At 36.2% G+C, this 25002-nt stretch overlaps 1 protein-coding gene across 1 annotated transcript in view; it reads right to left on the bottom strand.

Moving 5' to 3' along the window:
- Positions 1-10961, bottom strand: part of Ctps (CTP synthase) — a 95890-nt gene extending 84929 nt beyond the window's left edge. The window contains exons 1-2 of the mRNA XM_089098691.1: positions 10835-10961; positions 4612-4827 (exon numbers count right to left, since the gene is read on the bottom strand). Of these exons, the coding sequence (XP_088954817.1) occupies positions 4612-4810 (199 nt within the window). The 5' untranslated portion in view covers positions 4811-4827; positions 10835-10961. The remainder of the gene's footprint in view (positions 1-4611; positions 4828-10834) is intronic.
- Between the last annotated feature and the right edge of the window lie 14041 nt (positions 10962-25002).

The following is a 25002-nucleotide window of genomic DNA, read 5'->3' as shown; positions in this document are numbered from 1 at the left end:
CACATGAATTACCATATTATTACATTAGAAGTCCCTAATACATATTCATTTGATGGCAAAAATTCAACCCTTATGTAATGAACCCTTTAATGAAACCTACCTGGTGTATGTAGTCAATAATGAGATTTACTTACTTACCTTTAGGCTTCAGGTACGTGCTAGAAAAAACATATTCTCTATTGTGAGCAACCCAAAATCAAGTGATTTGCAAAAATAATCCTGAGAAACCCATTTCATAGCATCATCTCATTATGAGGCGACTCTGTAAATTTACAAAAACGCCTTCTCAAACTAAACATCATTGGTTGACTGGCACCATAAATTGATTTGCAGTCCATAAATTCTGCCCTATACTCCCAGGTTTTTTTTTAACTTCACTTGAATTAATGCATAGGTTTTGTTTTCTCATATGTTAATTTATTCTTGCAACTGCAGACTTAATATATGAAAATTTAATGTACTTTTATACACAATGCCACTAGATTCAACATTGGTAATATGGTCCTTGCAACAACTGAGTTTGACATTTATACCAACAAAACTACTTCATTGAGTTTGCAGCTCCTTGGTCAAAAGCTTATTTGTAAACATGACCTTGAACAGTTGTTCATATAAACTTTCATCATGTTGAAACTTGAAGTTAATGTTTAGCACAAAAACTATTAACACTGTTAGTTGTTTTTCCTAGTCAATCAGAGAACAACTAAACCTTATGTTTAAAAAGTTAATTATTTATTATGCAGTAGGTCCAACTATAATCTTGAGGATACTCAGATTTTGAAAGACAATAATATATATTAGTTATTTTGATATTTAATAGAATTATTAAGCTTCCAGAACTGAAATTTGCAGCCACCATTGAAGATTATGATATACTGTGTATTTGTGAACTGACCCCCAAGAACTGAAGCAACCCACTGGCAGAAAACCATATCAGCATACCCGGATATTGCCTGTTCTCAAATTTGTCTATTAACCCAAGGAGAGGCACTGCCATCTACACAAAGGAAGGAATATAGATTAGAGATTTATTTTCAATCATGATTATTCCCCTTGGCTTGAGAGTATTTTTGTCAGTATTATTAATGAAGAAAAACCATTACTGGTAGGTTACTATATATAGAAGCCCCAGTTGTCCAGATGCCCGTGCGTCTTACCAAGCTCTTATTCAGTTGGCTGAACAAGCATCCAATAATGATAATCGGGACTTAATTCTTCTTGGAGACCTGAATCTACCACATGTCAAATGGGTTGAGGGATTGGGTTATCAACAAAGCTCTGTTGTCAATAACGCATTTGTTGAAAATTTGGGTAGCAATAGCTTACATCAGGTAATAGGCCGACCGACCAAGTATAAAAATAACCAAACGCCATCCTTTCAAGATTTGACAATCACTAACAACCCAGGATTGCTAGTTAACACTGAGTTCTTCCCCCCTATTGGTGCCAGCAACCATGTCTGCATCTGCCATGATTTGCTGCTTAGTCAACGGAAAAACCATTGCACTGAACAAACTTACACCAGCTACAGTAAAATCAGGGGGATAATATGGGCAGTAGAATGGGACCAAGCTATTGTCAAGGGAGACATTGAGCTAGCCTGCTGAAATTTAAAAAATACTCTACTCCAAGCTGAGAGGACATGTGCTTCATCTTCATTTTTGAAAGTACCAAAAACACTGCCACACTTGAACCAGCCTATTAAAAGGGCTATGAACCATAAGAAGGCTTTTTCAAAATATAAGAAATGCAAATACACACACCACTGGGATCGTTTTGCAAGAGTAAGGAATAAACTGAGGCAAATGACTAGACACTTCATAGCTGACTATGAAGATAACTTGGCATTAAACATCAAAGACAACCCAAAGAGGTTCTGGAGATACGTATCTGCTAAAGATAAGAGTAGACAAACTATGCCATTCCTGCTCAACCCTGAAGGAAAAAAGCTGGAATATCTGGAGGACATTGCAAATTTGCTGAACAACACATTTGCATCCAATTTCTCAGTGGACCCCACTGACGAGCCACCGTTCGCTGCCCCCAGGATGGTCAAGCACCCTATGCCAACGTCACAATGGACGAGTTTAAGAAAAGGCTGAGTAAACTAGACCCTAACAAAGCAAAAGGCCCAGATGGTATACAACCCAGGCTCCTTAAAGAACTTGAAGATATAGTAGCCGAGCCGCTCTTTTCGTTATTCAAGCTGTCTCTTCAGACTAGTAGCCTACCTGCAGATTGGCGGACAGCCGTAATTACTCCAGTATTCAAGAAAGGATCTAGAACCCAGTCTGAGAACTATCTACCTATTAGCCTGACCTCAGTTGTGGCCAAACTTATTGAAGGGATAATCGATGATGCAACTATAGCGCATATGACCAAGAATGGCTTTTTTTTGGTGGTCAGCATGGCTTCTGGAAAGGCATGTCTATCGAAACAAGTCTTATACTAGCTTATGAATCTGTAACTGATCTGCTGGAGCAGGGTTTCCCAGTCGACGTGTTCCTACTGGATCAATCTAAGACCCTTCATAAATTGTCTCACCGCTACCTGATGATCAAGCTGTCAGTATATCAGATAGAAAATCATGTTGCACAGTGGATTCACAGTTACCTATCCAACATAATCCAGGTTGTCGCTGTATATGATGAAAGAGGGGATCTCATTTTATTAACAGTTCATATTGAGAGTTATGTCCCCCAAGGGACCGAACTTGGCCAATCACTGCTTAACCTTTACGTAAATAATCTTCCTGAGGTAGTCAAGAATGGAGTGGAATTGTATGTAGGCAATTCCAAACTGTTTGGTCCAGCCGCTTCTATAGAAAATTGCTCTTCTCTGTTAGAAGATCTCAACAACCTCTGTCTGTGGGCAACAGCCTGGATGCTTGAGTTCAACCCATACAAATGCAAAGTCCTTCATCTGGGTCCAAGCCATCCCTGCCATAGTTATCACATGATAGACTCTGCAGGTACCAATATGCCCATTCAGAGTGCCGAGGAAGAGTGTGATCTTGGGGTATTCATTGACGATAAGCTTAAATTCCATAGTTACTGTCAGAATCAAGCAGCTACGGCAAAGAAGGTCCTTGGTTTGATCAAGCTTTCTGTGAAAAGTTGCAATCCGAGTGTTATCAAGAAGCTTTACACAGCCCTTTTCGTCCCCATCTTGAGTTTGGTATGTTGGTTTCCGACCCTCACTTTAAGTGTGACATGGACATTCTTGAGAAGGTCCAGCATAGAGCAACCAAGCTCCCTTTTGCGGAAAACAAATCTCCTACAAGCAACGACTAGAAAAGCTTGACCTACCTACCCTAATGTACTGTAGAGAGAGAGGAGATGTCATCCTTGCATATAAGATGATGACCAGTGACACCATCAAGCCCATTTTTGATCACAATGAATATACCAGAACACAAGGAAATCCCATAAAACTGCATCAAAAGTTTAGCAGAAAGTGCGAGAAGTTCAACTTCTTCATCAATCGCATTGTTCCACTGTGGAATCCACTTAGCTAATCTACTGTGTTGGCCAGATCAGTTGATAGCTTCAAGGTTGGTGTTGACCGTGATTGGAGTGGCAATTCATTGAAGACGCAGTGGGACAAACCAGCATCGTGGAGTAGGATCTATTAGATAACACCTGCCCCCTTTAACCCCCAATTAAGACCAGCCACCAATACAAATAGTGAACCCAAAAACAAAACCAAACTGTCCTGTAAATATGAAAATTGTGTTAATTGTCCTGTTGTTATGAACTGTTGTCCAGTATATATGTAAATAGTGATAATCCAACTGTGACATATAGATTATCAAGTCAACGTTACCTGGCAACATTTACAGGTTCTTCAACCTTAGTTGCTAGAAGATACAATTTAAGGTAATTGCAAGGTGTGTATTTGTGGAGGGAAACATGGTGGAAAGGTGTACAGGGTGGGAAAACTTAGAACTTAGGCAATTTTAGTTAATCACTTGAACAAAGAAAAGTTGTATGGTCTAACTTGAAGAAGTGTAATATAAAATATACTAAGAGTATAGCAGACTTAAATTTGGTAATAATCAGAAAACGAATGGAAATCATATTTAGTGTTAGTTCCAAAGTGTACTACAGTGTTAGTTTCTACATTCTCTTTAATTACAGCTATGGCTTTCTTTGCTGACACATTTTCAATGCCTTCTCTTCTCCTCAGCAGTCTTCTGTTCAGTTTTACAAATAATTTCAGGATCTCTCTGTACCTTCATTCATTTCCTATAAAGAATTTCTGCTGATGATACAGAAACTTCACACAAGGGGCTCGACTTAATATTTGTTGTTGTTGTTTTTAAGTAGCAATAGAAAAAAGAACCGAAAAATTATACTGAGATATCCAATTTGGACATGCAGTTCAAAAGTCATTAAGAGTCTTCATATAGTAGATCCTACTATAGCTGTTGCTAAACTTATAGAAAAAAAAAACAACCAAAATATTTTAAAACATGCTTGGAACCAACTCCTTCTACACTAGTTACATTGTAATAGTTTCATAGTGATCTTTTGCTTTTTTTTGTAGTGCTCTGTCATTTTCTTTTTGTAATAAGACAGGTTTTCAATAAATAATAATAATAATACTCACCATGTTCATAAGGGGAGAATGTTCCTGCATCAATATTGATGTAAGGGTCTATTTTTATAGACGTAACATGGAGACCACAGTGCTTAAGAATTGTACCAAGGGAACTTGCTATTACGCCCTTTCCTATACCACTGATTACTCCACCAGTTACAAGGATGTATTTCATTTTTTCTTTCAGATCAGTTGCACTTCCAGACATCTTTTTCCAATTTTTTTCTAAAAGAAGAAAATTCTACTTGAAAAATAGAAGAACAAAAATAAAGCACCTGCCAATTTATAACAATTATATCCTCATCCCATGACCAAAGTCCTACTACTAATATGGCATCAGCAAGCTGCTTTAGGCCAACACATACATATATGCTCCTCCTCCAACCATAATCTATTCAAAGGTTGACTCCAACTCCTTTCCCTTAAATTCCAAGGTCCTTTAAATCCTTTCTAATGACCTCTTCTTATGAATTCAAAGGATGACATGTCTTTCATATGGCGCCAGATAAATGGCCACAAAGCACAATATTTGACTGTGTGTCCTTCTTCAACCATAAAACGTTCCCTAGCAATCTTCATTTTTCTTTCATCATAGCCTTAGAAACTGGGATTAATCCACAGTTTTTGTACAGCTTTTTGCTTGATATATGAACTGTCAAACAAGTACCTAAAACTACCCTTAGACCTTGGAAAATATTTAGCAATTTAGTACCTGTCTGTCATAGCATCTATGTATATAGATGCTAAGAAGAATAGATGGGAACTATATAATTTGGGCTATATATTTGCACATTAGAGGGGGTAAAGTATTTGGACAGTGTGAAGCTAGAAAACAATTCTTATATCTTAACATACAGAATAAATGTACCATACCTAACACATTTTGCATATAAACCCACTATACTTTACACCCCCCCCCCGCCTAATGTGCAAATATACTGCCCAAATTTGTTTAATTAAATATTACATTTTCATCATATTTTGTGATATTTCATTTGGAATGAGCATCAGAGAAACAGGTTTTACTTTATAGTTAGCTTCTACATACATAGGTGCTATAACAGACAAGTACCAACAAATCTTCCTAAGTCTTTCAAAGCACCCATATTTCAGTCATTTTTAACAACTGTCATTACCATGACTTTTAATATTATAATTGCAGTTCATTGACTTACCTTCCTATTCATACAAACTTTTTTCAACTGTCAAAAGCACCCTAGGGTAACAATACTTTTTAATTACCAAATAATTTAGCAGACATAGGGTTTAAAATGCCCTTTGAAATGGTAACAACTCAATGTGCTAAGCTAAGCCCAGACTGATGTTTCAACATTAACATAGCATGACAAAGAACCAAACGAGGAGCTGCACAGCTCAAAATTTAGTTGGGGATAAGGAGGAGGTATGAAGTACCTTCCTAACTTTCTAATGATAGCCTATAGTTCAACTTATGGCTGTAGGTAGATCTATTTCTGAAATTGTCATTCAATCATCTAAACTACTCTCTAATATAGCAGAAATCCCTATCTAGAATTCTAGAAGAAATCATAATATGGTGAAGTCATTTGATTTATCTTACTCAAATCATTTGATTTATGTTTTTAAAACTTGGGACCTCATAGCAGGGGCAGATCCAGGATTTTTAAGGGGGGGGGGGGCAAAATAGGTTGATCTGACAAACTTGCATTAGGAGCAAGTTTATTTAGCACAAACTTGTATTAATTAAGTAAATTACATTACTTTAGACTACGTTAGGGGGGGGCACCCCTCGCCCCTCCCCTGGATCTGCCACAGCCTCATAGGAAGGAAAGTAATCTCACATCAAAAAAGCAAAAAAAAATTGAAGTTAAGACCTAGCCTACCCTAGCATTTACTTTAGGCCCTGAATTCATTTCTTTGTTCTCTTAACTGAACATTCACTACTTTCCTTGGTTAAATTCTACTTTAGCTATTTTGACTATCTTGGAAAGGGGTTCAGTTAGGAAAATGAAACTTTCAGGGATGAGTCTAAAGACTAAAGTATTATTTTGAAGTACCTACCTCAACTCCTTCTCTCTCTAGAGGGTCCTGACCTTTGATGATCTTTAAAAATCTGTGTGTTACAAAAGTGAAACCTTGTAAAATAGATCTTCTGCTTAAATGAAGTACAAAAAAATTGTTTTCAGCTTCACAACTTTGCTCAATCCTGATTTATAAGGTTTTAAATATATGCAAATACATTTCCAAAATTTTGAAAAAAAAACATTGATATGACTTAAAATTCTACATAAATAACAGAAATTGCATTTTCAGAACTAAAGCCAGAGAATAAGAAACTGAAAATTAAGGTAAAATGTTGTTTTGTCAAAGTTTCAAACCTGTCATGTAGGCAAATTTCAGGACCCTCTAGACAGAGAAGGAATGGATGGAGGTACTTCAAAATAACTTCCCAGAACATACTTTAGCCTGTAGACCCATCCCTGAAAGTTTCATTTTCCTAACCTAACCCATTTCCAAGATAGCCAAAAGTACCTAAAGTAGAATTTTACCTTAATAATATAATATTGTTAGTATTCCCCATGAAAACTAGGCTAGGTAAAATTCTTAAAAAAATTCACATTCTTCCCACAGCTTAGGCTCTAAAATTTTAGTTCTTTACTAGCCAATGTAAACCATATAGTTTACTGTAGATACCTGCTCACAAATTGTGAACCCCTTATTTTTTTGGCATGTCAATGTAGACCCCTGTTGAGTCTCCTGTGGATTCCTTGGGATCCACATAGACCACTTTAGAAATCAGAGTCTAGCTCAATGCTCTATAGAATCTCTTAAGCCCTAGAAATAAGGAAGGTATAGAAAGGACTTTACCCCCCCCCCACCCCACCCCTAATGTGCAAATATACACCCTGAATTGGTATATATAGTGGTGGGGTAAAATTCATTCCTGACAAAAATGATTATTATTTTTGGAAAGAGCATAAAAAAAGGCATTGAGTGGTATATTTACCTTGTTCATAAGTCAATAATATGAACTGCAAAAAATTTACCATAGGAACAAGAGCTTGACAACAGTTTTCCAGTGTAGCCCATATTCTGGTATAAGTCTAGAAGCAGGGCTGTTGAATAGGATACATGTTAAGAAAGCATTGCTTAGATTTAATAGGTCATGTAGAATAATCATAATTAACATGTTTCACTGCAGCTCCACTAGTTTACCCCCTTCCCCCCTAATGCACATAGTCCAAATTATAATTTTTGTGTATATTTTACTGGTACTTGTATGATATACCCCCTGTATCTCAAGTTGTTCATGCATTAACACACTGTAAACCAGTTTCTTTCAACTTACAGTAAGAAAACATAGAGAATTGACAGAATAGAAAGGAAATATATAATTTGGGCTATATATATATATTCACATTAGGGGGAGGTGGATGGGAATACAGTATTTAGATGGTGTGAAGTAAGAAAAATAGGGCTGTTGAATAGGAAACATGCTAAGAAAACATTGCTTACACTTAATAGGGCATGCAGAATAATCATAATTAACATGTTTCACATCAGCTCCAATATAGTTTACCCCCCTTCCCCCCTAATGTGCATAGTCCAAATTATAATTTTTGTGTATGTTTTGCTGGTACTTGTATGATATACCCCCTGTATATCAAGTCGTTCATGCATTAACACACTGTAAACCAATTTCTTTTAACTTAGAGTAAGAAAAGATAGAGAATTGACAGAACAGATAGGAAATATAAAATTTGGGGTACATATTTGCAAAACAGGGGAAGGGGATAATGTATTTAGAGGGTGTAAAGTCAGAAAACAATTCTTATTTCATAATATCAGAATAATTGTAGCTTACACATTATGCATACAGACCAACTTTACTTCACCCTTACCCCCTAATGTGCAAATATATAGCCCAAGTTTGCTTCTATAGAAGGGTATTATATTTTTATCATACTTAGGTATATTTTATCAGGATTAACATAACTTCACTTCTTGAGATGAAGGGAGTATATCATACAAGTAAAATTTTACCATGTGCCACTCCTGTTTCAACCCATGTACCCACAAATTGATTCAGCTATGATGAAATCAAAACCAGAAATCACATGGGAAATTTATAATTTGGGCTACATATTTGCAAATAAGGAGAGTTATAGGGTAAAATAAAGTCAAGCTGGAGTCAAAATTTGTAAACTACAATCATTCTGCATATTATGAAGTAAGAAAGAAGTGTTTCCTTAGCATGTTTCATTCTCAACAGCCCTGATTCTAGACTTATGCCTATATTTTAGGCTAGGCCCTGGATTCATTACTGAAAGTTTCAGGAACCCCACTTAAATACTTTCCAAGATAGTAAAAAGCCCCTTAACTAGATATTTACCAAGATCTGCAATATATATGTATTCCAAAGTATAAACACATACTGACCAAGTACTGACAAAACTCTCCAAAAGTGACCCTGCATACCTCAGCACCTCTAGAGGGTAAATGTTGTACTACTTAATCGCTCTGAGCCAATAAATTAAATTTAATACAGCTTTTACGGAACAAGTATAATCACCTACAGAACTTGTGATTTACTCACCAGGTTTGCATAGGCATGGAATCATCTCCTGAGATGCAGACAAAGGGTCACTTTTTTTGTGTGGAGAGGATAGGTTTTGTCAGTACTTGTTGTATGTGTTTATACTTTGATGTATTCCAAAGAAAGTGTTTTGAGCCTTGTGTTTAAATCCTAATTCATAAAGTTGTAAGGATTTCTTAAATTCAACAGTAAAGGCAGTAAAATTCTAGATGAGAGGCATTTTACTATCTTTAACAGTAGTTCAGCTAGTAAAGGAAAGGGTAAAATTCTACTTTGGCTATCTTGGAAAGGGGCTAGGTTAGGAAAATGAAACTTTCAGGGATGGGTCTACAGGCTAAAGTGTGTTCTGGGAAGATATTTTGAAGTACCTACCTTGGTAAATTTTTTGCAAATCATATTATTGACTTATGAATAAAGTAAACATACCACTCAATGCCTTTTTTATGCTCTTTCCAAATATAATAATCATTTTTGTCAGAAATTAATTTTACCCCCCCCCCTATGTATACCAATTCAGGGTATATTTTTGTACATTAGGGGGGGGGGGTAAATTTTATTTCTGATGTAAATGGGAGGTAAGTTTAAACTTTACTCTCATCCCCCTAATGTGCAAATATATACTCTGAACTGGTATATATAGGGTTGGAGGTAAAATTCATTTCCAACAAAAATGGTTATTATATTTGGAAAGAGCATAAATAAAAGCATCAAGGGGTATGTTTACTTTATTTGTAAGTCAATAATGATTTGCAAAAAATTTACCCTTACCTTTACTCCTTCTCTCTCTAGAGGGTCCTGAAATTTGCCTAGATGACTAGTCTATCTATAGGCTATCTATTGAAATTTTGACAAAACAACATTTTACCTTAATTTTCAGTTATAAGTTTCTTTTTCTCTGACTTTAGTTCTGAAAATGCAATTCCTGTTATTTGAGTAGAATTTTAAGCCATATCAATGTTTTTTTTTAAAAATTTTGGAAATGTATTTGCATATATTTAAAACCTTATAAATTGGGATTGAGCAAAGTTGTGAAGCTGAAAACAATTTTTTTGTATTATATTTAAGCAGAAGATCTATTTTACAAGGTTTCACTTTTGTAACACACAGAATTTTAAAGGTCATCAAAGGTCAGGACCCTCTAGAGAGAAGGAGTGGAAGTAGGTACTTCAAAATACCTCCCTGGGACATACTTTAGCCTTTACACTCATCCCTGAATGTTTCATTTTCCTAACCAAACCCCTTTCAATGATAGCCAAAAGTAGCTAAAGTAGAATTTCTGTCATGTAAACAGACCACAGAGATGCACTTTTAGGCATGTCTCTGCTGCTTAGATAACAATTTGCTAGGCCTAAGTTACATCTCATTTTGCCTTTTCCAGGCAAAGCAGGCATCAGCCCATGGCATATGACAGGTAACCACAAAGTAGCTGCATAGCTCAATATTTTATGGGTGAAAATGATTGAGGCAGGTGCTAGAAAATACAGATCAACAAAATCCTACCTCAAGGCCTAGCCTACTAGCCTAGGCTCTAGATTGTTTTAAGTTTACCAAAATTAATTAGCCTACTTTCTAAGATAGCCTAGTATCTAAAATTTCATGGGATAAGGCTATATCTAAGCAATTACATAGGCTACAAGACTAACTATGCTAGCTTACTTTAGGCCTAAATGATTTTTTCTTAGACACGTGGTTTCGGAATTTAAAGCAGCGCTTCGGTCTGTACGAAATTCGTAAATCCGTAGCAATGCATGCGGAAATTCCGTCCATTTTCGTGCTAGAAAATATCTCTAGCTTTCCGCAACGTTTTGGTCAAATCAGGACGGAATCTTGGCAAGATTTTTAAATAAATAAAACCATGAGCATGGATTACCAAAAACTACAAGATCTTATAACTTTGGTTCAAGGCTACCCAAGCTTGTATGACCCTGCGCACCCAGGCTATAAGAAAACTAAGGAAAAATGGTGTCATTTGGCTCTCTATTGCTCAACAGCTTTCAGAAGAGGGTAAGAAAATACGTTACGCTGTTACAATAGTTTGAAATCTTTCCCTTAAAGCCCAGCGTTATTTTAGCCATAGTTCGAACAGAAACGGACGGATTTCCGCAATGTGTAAGTGTCCAGTGTCCTACCCGTGCCCCACCTTTTTTAAACATTATACAACCTATTGTAAAATACTTGATAACTTCAATTCAAAATCAACGGACATTGAGGTTATCAAGTATTTTACAATAGGTTGTATAGATTGCATCAAGACGCTGGGTAACTGTAGGACAGAGAAAAGTCAAGACAGATAGTCCAAGTAAGTGAGAGGCAAATGTTTAAATGGATGGGGGACGGGTAAATGGCAGGAGTATGCATGACTCATTGCGGAAATCTGGTAAACGAACCATAAGAGGTTCATCGTTGCCGAGCATCTTCAGAAAATTTCTGCTCGGTAGACAAGACCACAGATAAGAAGTATGACATATTTCTTGTCTGTCCTTAAGACTCGCTCTGAATGATGACTAATCCCCAGCTGGTTTAGATTAATTACAATTACTGGAATAATTTAGTAAGAAGTCGTCTAAAAGAGCTCAGTTATTGTGGTTCGTGGGATAGTCAATTGCAGTTTAAGCAAATAATTGATTAACAATTAGAACCGCATTGAAGCATGAAAACTAGCTTGCAAGAAAAATCTTTGTTCGTCTAAGGTCTAATTGGAGCTTATCGGGAAGAAATATAAGAGATCTAAAAAATAAGAGATTTTCCTTGCTGGTATACACATACATTTCAGATTGTTTGAACCTAATAGACTGCGTCCCGTTGGGCTAAAAATTTCTGAATTTGGTGCCTTTTGGAGTACTTTCTCGGCAACGGAAAAGAACAATTCCGAAAAATTTACTGCTGACATGCAAAGTAAAACCTTGGTCTCCTATGTTCGGCATGTAATTCTTGGACAAATGGAATATACGGTATCATAGGCCCTAATTCTGTTATCGACCGATACATATAATATCCAAACCAATAGAGACCTGTGGAGTTTCCTTTTGGAGTAATAATTGTATCACGTTTCTCGTGTTATTATTGCACCTTATTATGTTAAGAATTATGTATTTTGTTTTATTTGTCATTTTTTGCATTGTACTATTATCGTACCTGAATAATGCTATTAATTGATTAATTAATTTATTTGTACACACATCATAAAAACAGAAATTGATGGAAAAAACAGTAGAAAAGAAAAAAAAACACACAATTAATAGTACAGACAAAGAAAACACGCATTCACATCAATCAAAGTGACGAGAGTAGAGGTAGCCAAGGATGGCTGCTACCCTTCAACTTGGCACAATACTTGTCAAGCAACTGATTAACTGCAGAAAATAGATCAGTTACTGCGTATCGCCGGATCAGGTAAGAATTACTCGTTCTCAGTGGAACTTGCAGCAGAAACTATAAATATCCGAAGAAAATTATACGGATTTTAAATTTATCTTCTTTATGTAGAAGTTTCTAAAATGGTGTTATATATAATATATGTGGCAGCGCGACAGCATTATAAATTCTAGCCGGTGAAAACCTATTAAGATTTCTATTTGAAGAAATAGTAGTCGCATACGCAGTTCTATTTTAACACTCTATGTGTGTAATGATTAGCAAACGGGTAGATTAGTGCGTCACCGATGGGCAGTCCCAAGTATACTAGTGACTCCACAGGCTCGACAGACTGGGATCCTAGTTGAATTTGAGGTAGAGCAGACTTATTCCAGTTAAACAAAATTACTTCCGATTTTGACACATTAAAACTAAGGCCAATATCACCATACTGAGATGACAGGATATTAAAATTACTTTCTAGGGATGTTATTTGCCGAGAAAAATTCAAGATGTCATCCACAAAACCAACTATGGTCACATCTATTCCTCTTAGAATACAGCTTGTAGTGACTTTGGACTGTGCCTCGGAAATACTATTCATAAACAACTCTGGCGAAGAAATCGCACCCTGTTTCATACCTTGTTTTACAGAGATTTTCCTAGTGGGTTCTGCATAAGGTATGCGTAAACACACATTTAGTTGGCGATACATATCATAAAGAGGTCGAACAATTGCTGGCTATTGTTCGACCTAGCATTATCTGCGCATGCATGCCCGAGCCAAATGCGCGGCGTACGTCATTTTCACCAATAGCCAGTGATTCATTAGAAATGTACACATCGAACGTAACATTTGCTACAACATGTGATGTGTGTGTACATCCCATTCCTGACAGGAAACAAAACTGGTGGGGAGGGTCCTTCCAACACTTCCTAATGCCACCTATTATTAACAATTCAAAAAGCTTGCAAAAACCAGAGGAAATAGTTATCGGTCTATACGAAGTAGGTTCTGTTGCGGGTTTTCTTTTTTCAGTATAGGCGTTATGGATCCTAAGCAAAATAAATCTGGTACAACACCATGCGTCATAATAATCTGTTAAGCAATTGCAAGATGTTTAAATAAAAGGGGACTACCATTCAATAGATGATGTGCACATATTTTATCAGCACCACTTGACGATTTTTTGTTTAATTTTTTGCACATTTCCCGGATTTGACTACTGTTCACAACAAAATAATTTAACTCTTTAGTAAGGAGGGGAATTAGTTACTCAAGAAACGTCTGTTTTTTCTGCTCATCTGGGGTTGCACATTCTCCACTAAAATAATCAACCCATTTTTTCTCACCAATGGTACTGGAAATCGGATTATTGTACTCAGCAGGCTTTGCACGCAGATTCCAAATCAGATTAGGATTATCCATGATTTTTGACACAGTTTCAAGTTATAAAGCATTACGATGTCTACGCAGTTCTTTTGCAAATTTCCGTTTAGTAAAATTACGAATTTACTGGACTGCACCACTTTTAGGCCTGTCACATTCATGCCAAATCTGCAGCCAAAACTTGGCCACAGCCTTTGCTTTAACCAAATCGGAGTTTTGGGCCCATCCTTTTACTCGAGATGTACGGCGCAATTCAACTCTCGGAACAGCTGGGCTTTCAGCTATTTTTAAAGTTTGGCATATTTCATCAAAGTATAGGTTCAATTGCAGTCTTATTTCACTATCAGGTAAGTCAGCATTCCACTGCAGCAGATGAAATGGAACCTTAATTATTCTGAGGACTTCGTCACACTTTTGTTGAAATAAAGAGCGGGGGACCTTTTTCCAGTCACTCACGAGCTTCACTTTAGGTTTTCGGCGGGTAAGCATTCACAATACATGGAATAGTGACAGACAGGGGCAGATGATCTGAGTACATTCCGTCCTACCTGTAAGGTAGGTAGCTCAACATTATAACTAATAGCGTGATCGATGTTAGACACAGACTGAGAGACACTTATAAAAGAATATTGCTTGTTTTTGTGGCTAGCTTAAATTCATTAGGAAGTGAACTTAGAAGCACTTGGGCACGAGATTTGCTGCTGTCTTCAGTATTACAGTTAAAGTCCCCCAAAATCCCCAATGGTAAGCCGTCCCTTGGTACTTACTTTATTGAGATTCCGAGTCTCTTGCAAACAATGGCAAATTTTTGCTCTTAAACAATATTATTGTAATTAGTAAGCAATTAAACATTGGCTACAATGATATCACCACGGTTAATAAGCTGGAAGTGTTCATTTCGCCGGAGACAGGCAGGGGGGAGGGGACCAGAATTGGACATTGTAGCAAGCCTTCCTAAAGAACGTCCGTGGGTGCTGTATTTACGTGCTGGCTGTACGAACTCATGACGATCTGAAGAAAGTTTTATTAAGTTGGCACTGGCCTCCGTGAGACAATGTTCTTGGAAGCAAATAAGGTCCTATTTTGTCGATAGATCACTCAGAAACGGCAATTTGTCCAGTACTTTACCATTCATATTCCAAAAGTACACCTAGTAACCCATCATGATACAGGAGGCATAGACGGCTGTGCTTAATTGAATGGGCATGAGGCGTGGTAGCAATTGTGCTTTTTCGAGCTACAATTTAAACACATTCAGGGCTTTTTACACGGGCTAACTCTTGAAGACATATGCTCAGTGCCACCACAATGTGAGCACTTTTCTTGTTGGTTGTTAGTTGGCAGCAATATGACCTACACTGTGACATTTACAGCAGCGCTGGGGCAGGAAACAGAACTCCTCAACCCTGAATGGCTCAAGGTAGATCTTAAGGGGATTGATAATAGCATTGTCCAGATCAGCACGAATCGGGTAGTATAATTTGAAGGCTCTTGAGCCTCCGAATTGAATAGATTCTTCACACTCAGCTATTTGGCTTAGCTTGTTTTCATCTAGAGAACTAGGAATCCGGTTTACAATGCCTACAAATTGAGGCACTTTCACTTGGATGTCAATTTGCTTACTACTCATGGCCTGGGCTAGTTGGGTTGCTGAATCGAGTGACTTGACAAGGATTTTCCAGTCATTTTTGCTACGCTTTAGAGTAAGAGAGTCCGAATCAACCCCACTTGGGCACAGCTTGCTTATGAACTCTTGGCTAGCCTGCGGCGAGTTGAGATCAGATGGCATATTTTTAACCACCACTGAGTACAGAGGCTTCTGTTGTGTCACTTGTGGTTACAGAGAGGGAGGGGCTCGGGACATAGTGTCGGAGATAGCAATACACTGTTCAGACACTTTGCTTAATTGATCAGAGAACTTATCCGTAGCTAGCTTGATTTTTCCAGCTATCGAGTCTAATCCGACATCTACGCTGCGACACATTTCATTAACTTTGACCTGAATGCAAGCACTGATTTTGTCTGGACATATGGGAACTTCCTGGGGATCCACAATGACAAATTGTGGTTATGATTTTTTGTCTATGGCACATTGGGACAATATCTTCGCCATTTCAACAATATTATCATTGTCGTTGGCAGTTTTCCAGAATACATAATCATATCCCAGTTCGTTCCCGATAGAGATCAACTTTTCTTTCGCGTTTAGTATGTCCGTATGAGAGAAAAACTGCACTGCTCTTTTAAAAATTTGCTCTATTTTGTTTCCTGTTTGCATCGAGCGATGCATAAAGTTCAGCACAACATTTCGTACATGCGTCGCCATCGCACTTTCACGTCATCAGGCAAATCGCAATCCAATAATAAAGTCTAGGTACTGAAATCACCCAGGAACAAAGGAAGTGTAAGTACCCCCTCACCTTCTCCCCGCAATTTTTGGGTAACTGAATACCAGCGGGTACAATACGGTGCTTGCGGGGGGTTCCTCCCTCTTCTATTGAAAGATCTCAAGCCGAACTGGCCAGCCATAACAAAAAACCAGCAGAGAGAAAAGTCTCAATGAAAAAATAAACAACAACTGAGATTGCGGCAAGGGGAGAGAGTAGACAAATAGTGTAAAACAGCGTAGATATTTCGCCTGTATTAAAACAATGTGTCTTCAGCACGAGCGAAACACAAGAAGAACAAGAAAAAAAAACAACCTAAAACTAAAAACATATAAAACCACCACCAAAAAAGATACACAATTGGCGCAAAGTAATCCACGTAGGGAAAATCTTTTCCCTACATGGATTAGTTTGCGCCAATTGTATATCTTATTTGGTGGTGGCTTTATTTGTTTTTAGTTCTAGTTTTTTTTTCTCTTGTTCTTCTTGTGTTTCTATCTGGCTGAAGACGCCTTGTTTTGATACAAGTGAAATATCTGCGTTGTTTTACATTTTTGTCTATTCTCTCCACTGGCTACAGTATCGTTTGTTGTCTATTTTTTCATTGAGATTGTACTCTCTGTTGGTTTTTCAATAGCACCATTATTTTCTTCTTTATATACTCTGTTTGTAATTTGCATTTATAACCTGTGGCATATTATATTCAATTCAATTCATTAAAAGGTAAGCCAATTAACACAAATATGTAACCCCTTGTCCTAAAGATTAATAAAAAAAACTTTTTGCAAAAATAAGTTTTTCTAAAAAAAGTAAAGAGCTCCATTAAACCAAAAATGAACAAAAATAATATCAAATAATCTACCCAGCATACAACTACCTTAAATCAGTGTCAATAAATAAATTAAAATCAAAACAAAAATAAATTAAAATAAGTCAAACTCAAAACGAGCAGAAATTAATCTGAGTTGGGTTCTAAACCCTACGCTTTCTAAGAGCCAGAATATAATTTATACTTTACTGCAAAAAATTCAAATGAATTTACTGAAAAAAATATGCATTGTTAGTTTAATATATATATGCTGATGTTTATTCCTTAAAATCTTAATAAATTTTCGATTTCTTAAAGTTATAAAAGTGAAAATATTTAAAACCATTTTTTCAGTAAAGTACAAATTATATTCTGGGTTTTAGAAAGCATAGGGCTTAGAACCCTACTCAGATTAATTTCTGCTCGTTTGAGTTTTAAATCAGTATCAATAAATAAATGAAACCCCCCCAAAAAAACAGAAACTAAAATAAGTCAAACTCAAAACGAGCAGAAATTAATCTGAATAACCCTATGATTTTTTCATCTAAACCATATGCTTTCTAAAAGCCAGAATATAATTTGTACTTTATTGCAAAAAATTCAAATAAATTTACTGAAAAAAAAGTGCATTGTCAGTTTAATATACATATCTTGATATTTATTCCTTAAAATATTAATGAATTTTTGATTTTCAAAGTTATAAAAGTGAAAGCATTTAAAAGAATTTTTTCAGTAAACTACAAATCATATTCTGGCTCTTAGAAATCATAGGGTTTAGAACCCTACTCAGATTAATATCTGCTCGTTTTGAGTTTGACTTATTTTAATTTCTGCTTTTTTTGTGTTTCATTTTTTTATTGATATGGATTTAAGGTAGTTATATGCTTGGTAGATTACTTGGTTCTAATTTTGTTCATTTTTGGTTTAATGGAGTTCTTTACTTTTTTTTTGAAAAACTCATTTTGTGGAAAAAGTTTTTTTAATTAATTTCTCTTCGTTTTATATTGACATAGTCTTTTTCAGGGAGAAAGACTGAGCCTCTTCTGAAGTTAAACAAACATCCCTTCCATGAAAACCTTTAATACCCCCTGGGCATAACTTACAACCCTTGCCATTAATCTCTGGGGTTTGTTTCAACCCCGAAAGCCTTGTTATATGATATTTAGACTATTTTGAATAGAATGGCTATCTCAAAATTTCTATTAGACGCATTTCGCGACAATATGACGTGTGTGCGTGGGGGAGAGAGTAGCTGCCCTCTGATCACATTCACTCTTAAAACGCACTAGAGCGTCTGATTACCTATCCAATGAGCCCCCTTTGAAGTTTATATGACCACATTTTCTATAAAAAACCTATATGTCCCCAGGGCCAAAGTTACAACCCATGCCCTGAGGGCTTGGGGAATTTGTTATCCCCTAAGACATAATTTCCAGATCTTTCTGATAGGCTTAAAAAATGGCCATATAAAATTTTGATTGGAAGTATTTGAGGAAATTATAGGCGTAGATGGAGAAATTTGCCCTCTAATCACTTTCGACTAATAAAAAACGCACTAATCCTCTCAATTTCCAATCCAATAAGCCCTTTTTGAAGCTTCTACGACAATTTTTTTTTATAAAAACGTCAAATGCCCCAAGGGCATAACTTACGAACCTTGTCCTGACGGCTATGGGGGGGGGGGGGGGGTGGATTGTCACAGCCACAATCTCCAGACCTTTCAACTACGTTGAACAAAATGACCATATCAAAATGTTGATGACAAATGTTCAATCATTTTCGACTATTAAAAAGGGTACTAGCCCTTTCAGCTTCCAATCGAATGAGCCCTTTTTTAAGTTTATACAACAACGCTTTCTATAAAAGCCTTATATGCCCCCAGGCTATAACTTACAACCCTTACCCTGAGGGCTGTGGGGGGTTTGTAATCTTCAAAGACCTAATTTCCAAAACTTTCAACTAAGTTAAAAGAAATGGCAATCTCAAAATTTTGATTGGATGTGTTTGGGGAAATGGTGGGTGTGAGATGTGGGTTAGTTGCCCTCCAACCACTTCCGACTATTTAAAAGGGCACTAGCCCTTTGAATGTCTAATCAAATGAGCCCCTTTTCAAGTTTCTACGACACAGCTTTCAATAAAAAGCTTATATGCCCCCAAGGCATATCTTACAACCTTAGTCCTGAGGGCTCTGGGGGGAGTCTCATCCTCAAGGACCTAATTTCCATAACTTTCAACTATGTTGAACAAAATGGCTATCTGAAAATTTTATTTGGTTGTGTTTGGGGAAATGATGAGCGTGAGAGGGGGGGTTAGTTACCCTCCATTCATTTTTGACTATTAAAAAGGAAACTAGCCCTCTTAATTTCCAATCGAATGAGCCCCTTTTGAACTTTTGACTATTAAAATGGGCTCTAGCCCTTACAATTTCCAATCGAATGAGCCCTTTTTGAATTTTCTACGACAACTCCTTCTATAAAAATCCTCATAGGCCCGCAGGGCATCACTTACAACCCTTTTACTGAGGGCTGTGGGGGGGGGGGTGTTGTCATCCTCAAAGACCTAATTTCCAGAACTTTCAACTACGTTGAAAGTTAGGATGACCCCCCTCCCCCCACAGCCCTCAAGGCAAGTGTTGTAAGTTATGCCCTGCGGGCCTATGAGGATTTTTATAGAAGGAGTTGTCGTAGAAACTTCAAAAAGGGCTCATTCGATTGGAAATTGTAAGTGCTAGAGCCCATTTTAATAGTCAAAAGTGATTGCAGAACAAATAACCTCCTCTCACGCCCACCATTTCCCCAAACACATCCAATCAAAATTGTGAGATTTTTTAAAGTGGCTATCTCAAAATTTTGATTGTTTGTGTTTTGGTAATTGGTGGGCGTGAGAGGGGGGTCAGTCCAATTACTTTCGAATGTTAAAAAGGGACTAGCCATTTAAATTTCCCATCGAATAAGTCCTTTTTGAAGTTTCTACAACAACGCTTTCTATAAAAAGCTTTATATGCCCCCAGGGCATAACTTAGATCCCTTTCCCAGAGAGTTGTGGGGGGGGGGGAGGTGTGTGAAAGGGGTGTTAATTGCCTTCCAATCACTTTCGACTATTAAAAAGGTCACAAGCCACTCCAATTTCCAATCGAATGAGCCCTTTTTCGAAGTTTCTACGACAACTCCTTCGATTCGAAGTGTCCTGGTCTAATACTAAAAATAAATAATACATTGTGCCAACATCGTTCTTTAATTAAGCAGCACTATTGCGCTGCATATGATGAAAAAGCTCTGTGATTTTTGCTTAAAATTCACCCTCTGTAGTTGAAAAGAAACTACCGAACAATTTGGATGTAGTTTGGATGTAGGTATCCTCCTACCAAATATGAAGTGAATCCCTACTCTGATGCATTAGACAAGTGGGGCTCAAAAGTGGTTGATGCAAATACAAATCCTTCTGTTCTGTCCCCTTGGGCAAAAGATAGCTTACCCTTTAAGTTTCATGACTCTAACACACATCTTTCTCATGCCCCGTTTGCCCAGGATACTTCTCTCATAAACTTTAAGACGACCAGTAAAACTAAGCTTGCCTATATGGCAAAGTTAGTTTAAGGTTTTAAAGTTACGTTATAATTTATTCTTTATTACTCCCTTTATAGGGGATATAATTATGGTCCTTAGGTAAATAAGCTTGGTAGAGTGCCTTAAACTTTGACCTGACTAATTTGGCGTATCAGCTGGGGTTATTCGAGAGACTTAAATAAGATTGTAGAAGATTGTAGAGAGGTTGGCTATAACACAATACTTTTATTTATGCAACGCACAGTGCAATGTCTGGCAATATAAAACCGCTGGGACTAGTTTTCCCAGAGAATCAAAAATTATAAGACTACTATGATAATATAATAAGACACTTAAACACTTACGATTTTTCAAGGTATTCCCAAAATATATTTCTGACCAGAGGTCAGTCCGACACAAAATTAGCATCAAGCTCCCCGTTCCCATAAAATGTATCTTTTATACCAAACATCAACCACATCTTATCGGGCGCACTGACACACATAGCAAGGGATTGGTGATTTCTCAGTATCCTATTCAAATCTACAAATACCAGGATGTGCTCTTTATATTAATATTAAATAAAAAAATAAAAATTTTTAAACTGAAAGTAAGGAGCGACATTAAAACTTAAAACGAACAGAAATTATTCCGTATATGAAAGGGGCTGTCCCCTCCTCAACGCCTCGCTCTTTATGCTAAAGTTTGACTGTCTCACAACTTTATTTTTTAAAACAATAAGAAACTTTAGCGTAAAGAGCGAAGCATTGAGGAGGGGACAGCCCCTTTCATATACGGAATAATTTCTGTTCGTTTTAAGTTTTAATGTCGCTCCTTACTTTCAGTTTAAATAACTTGTTTTTTTATTTAATTTCTGATTGTTTTTTAGTTAATGCATCTTTTATTTTGGCTCACCGTCATTGAATAAGTAAACAAAATTTGCATAAAAATTTTACTTTTCTTTTGCTAAATGGCTGTCTCTAAATTTGGTTTTGACGTAATTTACAAATTAACTTAAGTAACTACCTTCTATATTCGTATATTTTTCTTCTGGCAAAAAAATACAAAGTTGCAGACTTTTGCAGATATGAGATTGAAACCTATGCAATATGATTTTCTGATACGCTGAATCTGACGGTGTGATTTTCATAAATACTCGTTCTTTGGTAGTGGATGTTTCCCCCCTCCTGAAAAGATCGGATAGATTTTCTTAGGCTCATAGACTATGATGTGCCATGCAAAACATGATAAAAGTTATTAATTTAGAATCACCGCTATAAACACATTTTTTTGATAGATTTATTGACATCAAAATTCCGTTTTTAAAAGTTTCGCTTACTATTGAGCCGTATCGTTTGTTTTTTTTATTGTTTTTTTTTATTACGTATATGTTATTACGTATATGAGGGGGTTCTCCCCTTAGTCAATACCACGCTCTTTACGTTAAAAGTTAAAAAAAAAAAAATTATTAACAAACCCCTGAAACACAAAGGCCGTTTAATTAGAATAGATAGCTCTTTTGAAAGCATTAAAAAAACTGTAGCTTAAAGAGTGAGGTATTGACTTGGGGGAGAACCCCCTCAAATACGTTATAATTTCTGTTCGTTTTAAGTTCTAATGTTGTTTCTTACTTTCAGTTGAAATACTTGTTTTTTTTTATTTAACTTTTTTAAATAATGCTTGGAAATCTGGCGCCTCCTTCATAGAAATGTCCCTTCCCCCAAAGAAACATCCTCCACGGAAAGATTCTCCAGAGTAACCCCTCCTCTAGCCCCCCGTCTCCAGAAAAAAATCCTTCCTGAAAATGTGTGTATACTGCCCGATAACCAATAAATAATGCTGGCAAGTCCGGCACCCCCTTCATGGTAATTTCCCTTCCCCCATGAAAACTTCCTTCATGGAAAGATCATCCAGCATAACCCCCGGCCCCCCCACTACCAGACAAAAAACCCTCCTAAAAACTTCTGTATACTTCCCAATAACCAATACTATATGTTAACATTGGGTAAAGTTCATAACTTTTAGCCCCCCCCTGGGGACTTCGGGGGATTAAGTCATCCTAAAAGATATTTATCATATTTTCGACCATGTTGAACAAAATGGCTATCTCAAAATTTTGATCGGGTGACTTTGGTAAAAAAATAAGCGTGGGAGGGGGCCTAGTTGCCCTCCATTTTTTTTGGTCACTTAAAAAGGGCACTAGAACTTTTAATTTCCGTTCCAATGAGCCCCCTTACGATATACTAGGACCACTGGGTTGATACGATCACCTCTGGGAAAAAAAACAAACAAACAAAAAAACAAATAAACACGCATCCGTGATCTTTCTTCTGGCAAAAAATGCAAAATTCCACATTTTTGTAGATAGGAGCTTGAAACCTCTACAGTAGGGTTCTCTGATACGCTGAATATGATGGTGTGATTTTCATTAAGGTTCTATAACTTTTAGGGGGTCTTTCCCCCTTTTTTTGAAAATTCAGCCAAATTTTCTCAGGTGCGTAACTCTTGATGGGTAGCACTAAACTTGATGAAAGTTATATATTTGAAATCAGCATTGAAATATGGTTCTTTTGATGTATCTATTGGTATCAAAAACCCGTTTTCTAGAGTTTCGGTTACCATTGAGCCGGGTCGCTCCTTACTTACAGTTCGTTACCACGAACTGTTTGAAAAAGTGGTATTTCAAAACTTTTTATTTTGCGTCTTAATGTTTTTATTAAAATCAAATTTTGACTTAATTAGTCAGCTTCACTGCAATACTTCCCGCCTTGATAAGAGTTGTCCCCAACTTTAAATATTTTACTTTTAAAGCAACAAATTTTAATTATTTTGCACATGCTTCTGATGTTGCCATTATTTATGGGTTATTCTGTGCATACAACCTCAATGGGTTTATTTAGGGTCATGTTTATGGCCAAATATTATGTCATGTCTGATCTTCAACGATATCTACTTTGGAATTCATCCTTGTTATAATCTTCTCTATTATTTTCATCTGATGACGATAAATTTCTCTTTTCACGCCCTTTGGTAACATGCATCTTCTCTTTTATTATGACCCACCATGGCTTAAGCCTTATATTCGTGTCTTTACTTAAATTAGATTTAAAGTTATATTAGAAACTGTTTGATCAATTTGATTTTAAATTTAATTCACATTTATAATTTAATTCTTGGATAACGTGGTAAATTTAATATTTATCTTCCGGGGTTAGGAATGCCTTGGATAATTAATACATAATAATTTTCTTGTAGCCACAGATTTCACTTAAAAATACAAAATATTACACTTTCTTTAACTTAATGAGTGCCATTTAGGCTATAAGCCATTTGCTTATACATTTTAAGCTTTGAATACTACTGATTTAAATTCACTTGTCAGTCTACAAATTGGATGTTAAATTCTCACTAGTTACTGCATGTTGCTGATGTAATTGCATGTCTTATTTGCTAATTACTGTTCAATAAGGTCAGCATTTGACATTGTTGAAACAAAATTAACCAAAAGTTTGTTGAAGTGCATCATAATTTGGTTAAATTTTGCAAAATAAATGAACCAAATGTTGGTTGTAAAAATAGCTAGGTCTGTGGTCTAAAGAAAAAATTTAGCTATTAGTATACAATTAAACCATAAACATTTGTATACATAAAGTTTGTACACATGTACACACACACAATGTTTTTTTTTTAAGCGTGAGTATATCTCAATCGCCCATTAATATTTGCACAACAACATTTGCATTCATTATTACAGATTTATATATTGACTAGAAGTCATAAAATTTAGAAAGAACATTAAGATACTGGTTAAAACTTAAAGTTACTTATGAAAAATAAAACACAGTATATGCAAAAGTATTGAAACTAATTCCAACTAGTACTTTGTTACATGGTTATTAAGCAATAATGCAGAATATTGCTTGAACAACACCGCTGATTTATACATTAATCAGAAGTCACAAAACTTAGATAGAACAACTAACCAATAAACCAATAGAAAATAAGATGCTTTTAATAACTTAGCATACCAGCTCAAGGGGTCGATCTGGTCTAATCTTGAAGGTAATTCATAGTACCCTTCCTTTAATACAGAGTACTGCATTTTTTGTAAGATTTCTTTGAACTCTCTTTAAAAACTCTCTTTTAACTCTCTTTTAACTTTCTTTAAAAAAAGCTAGGTATGTGGTCTAAAGAAAAAAATTAGCAATCAATATACAATTAAAGCATAAACGTTTGTGTACATAACGTTTGTACACATATACATATACACAATTTTTTTCTTAAGCGAGAGTCTATCTCAGTCGCCCATTAATAACATTAGAATTCCTTATTAAAGATTT

The sequence above is a fragment of the Artemia sp. Qi Xiang Cuo genome, chromosome 2, assembly GCF_049724085.1.
Source record: "Artemia sp. Qi Xiang Cuo chromosome 2, ASM4972408v1, whole genome shotgun sequence".
NCBI lineage: Eukaryota > Metazoa > Arthropoda > Branchiopoda > Anostraca > Artemiidae > Artemia > Artemia sp. Qi Xiang Cuo.
This window is presented reverse-complemented; position numbering and strand designations above follow the sequence as displayed.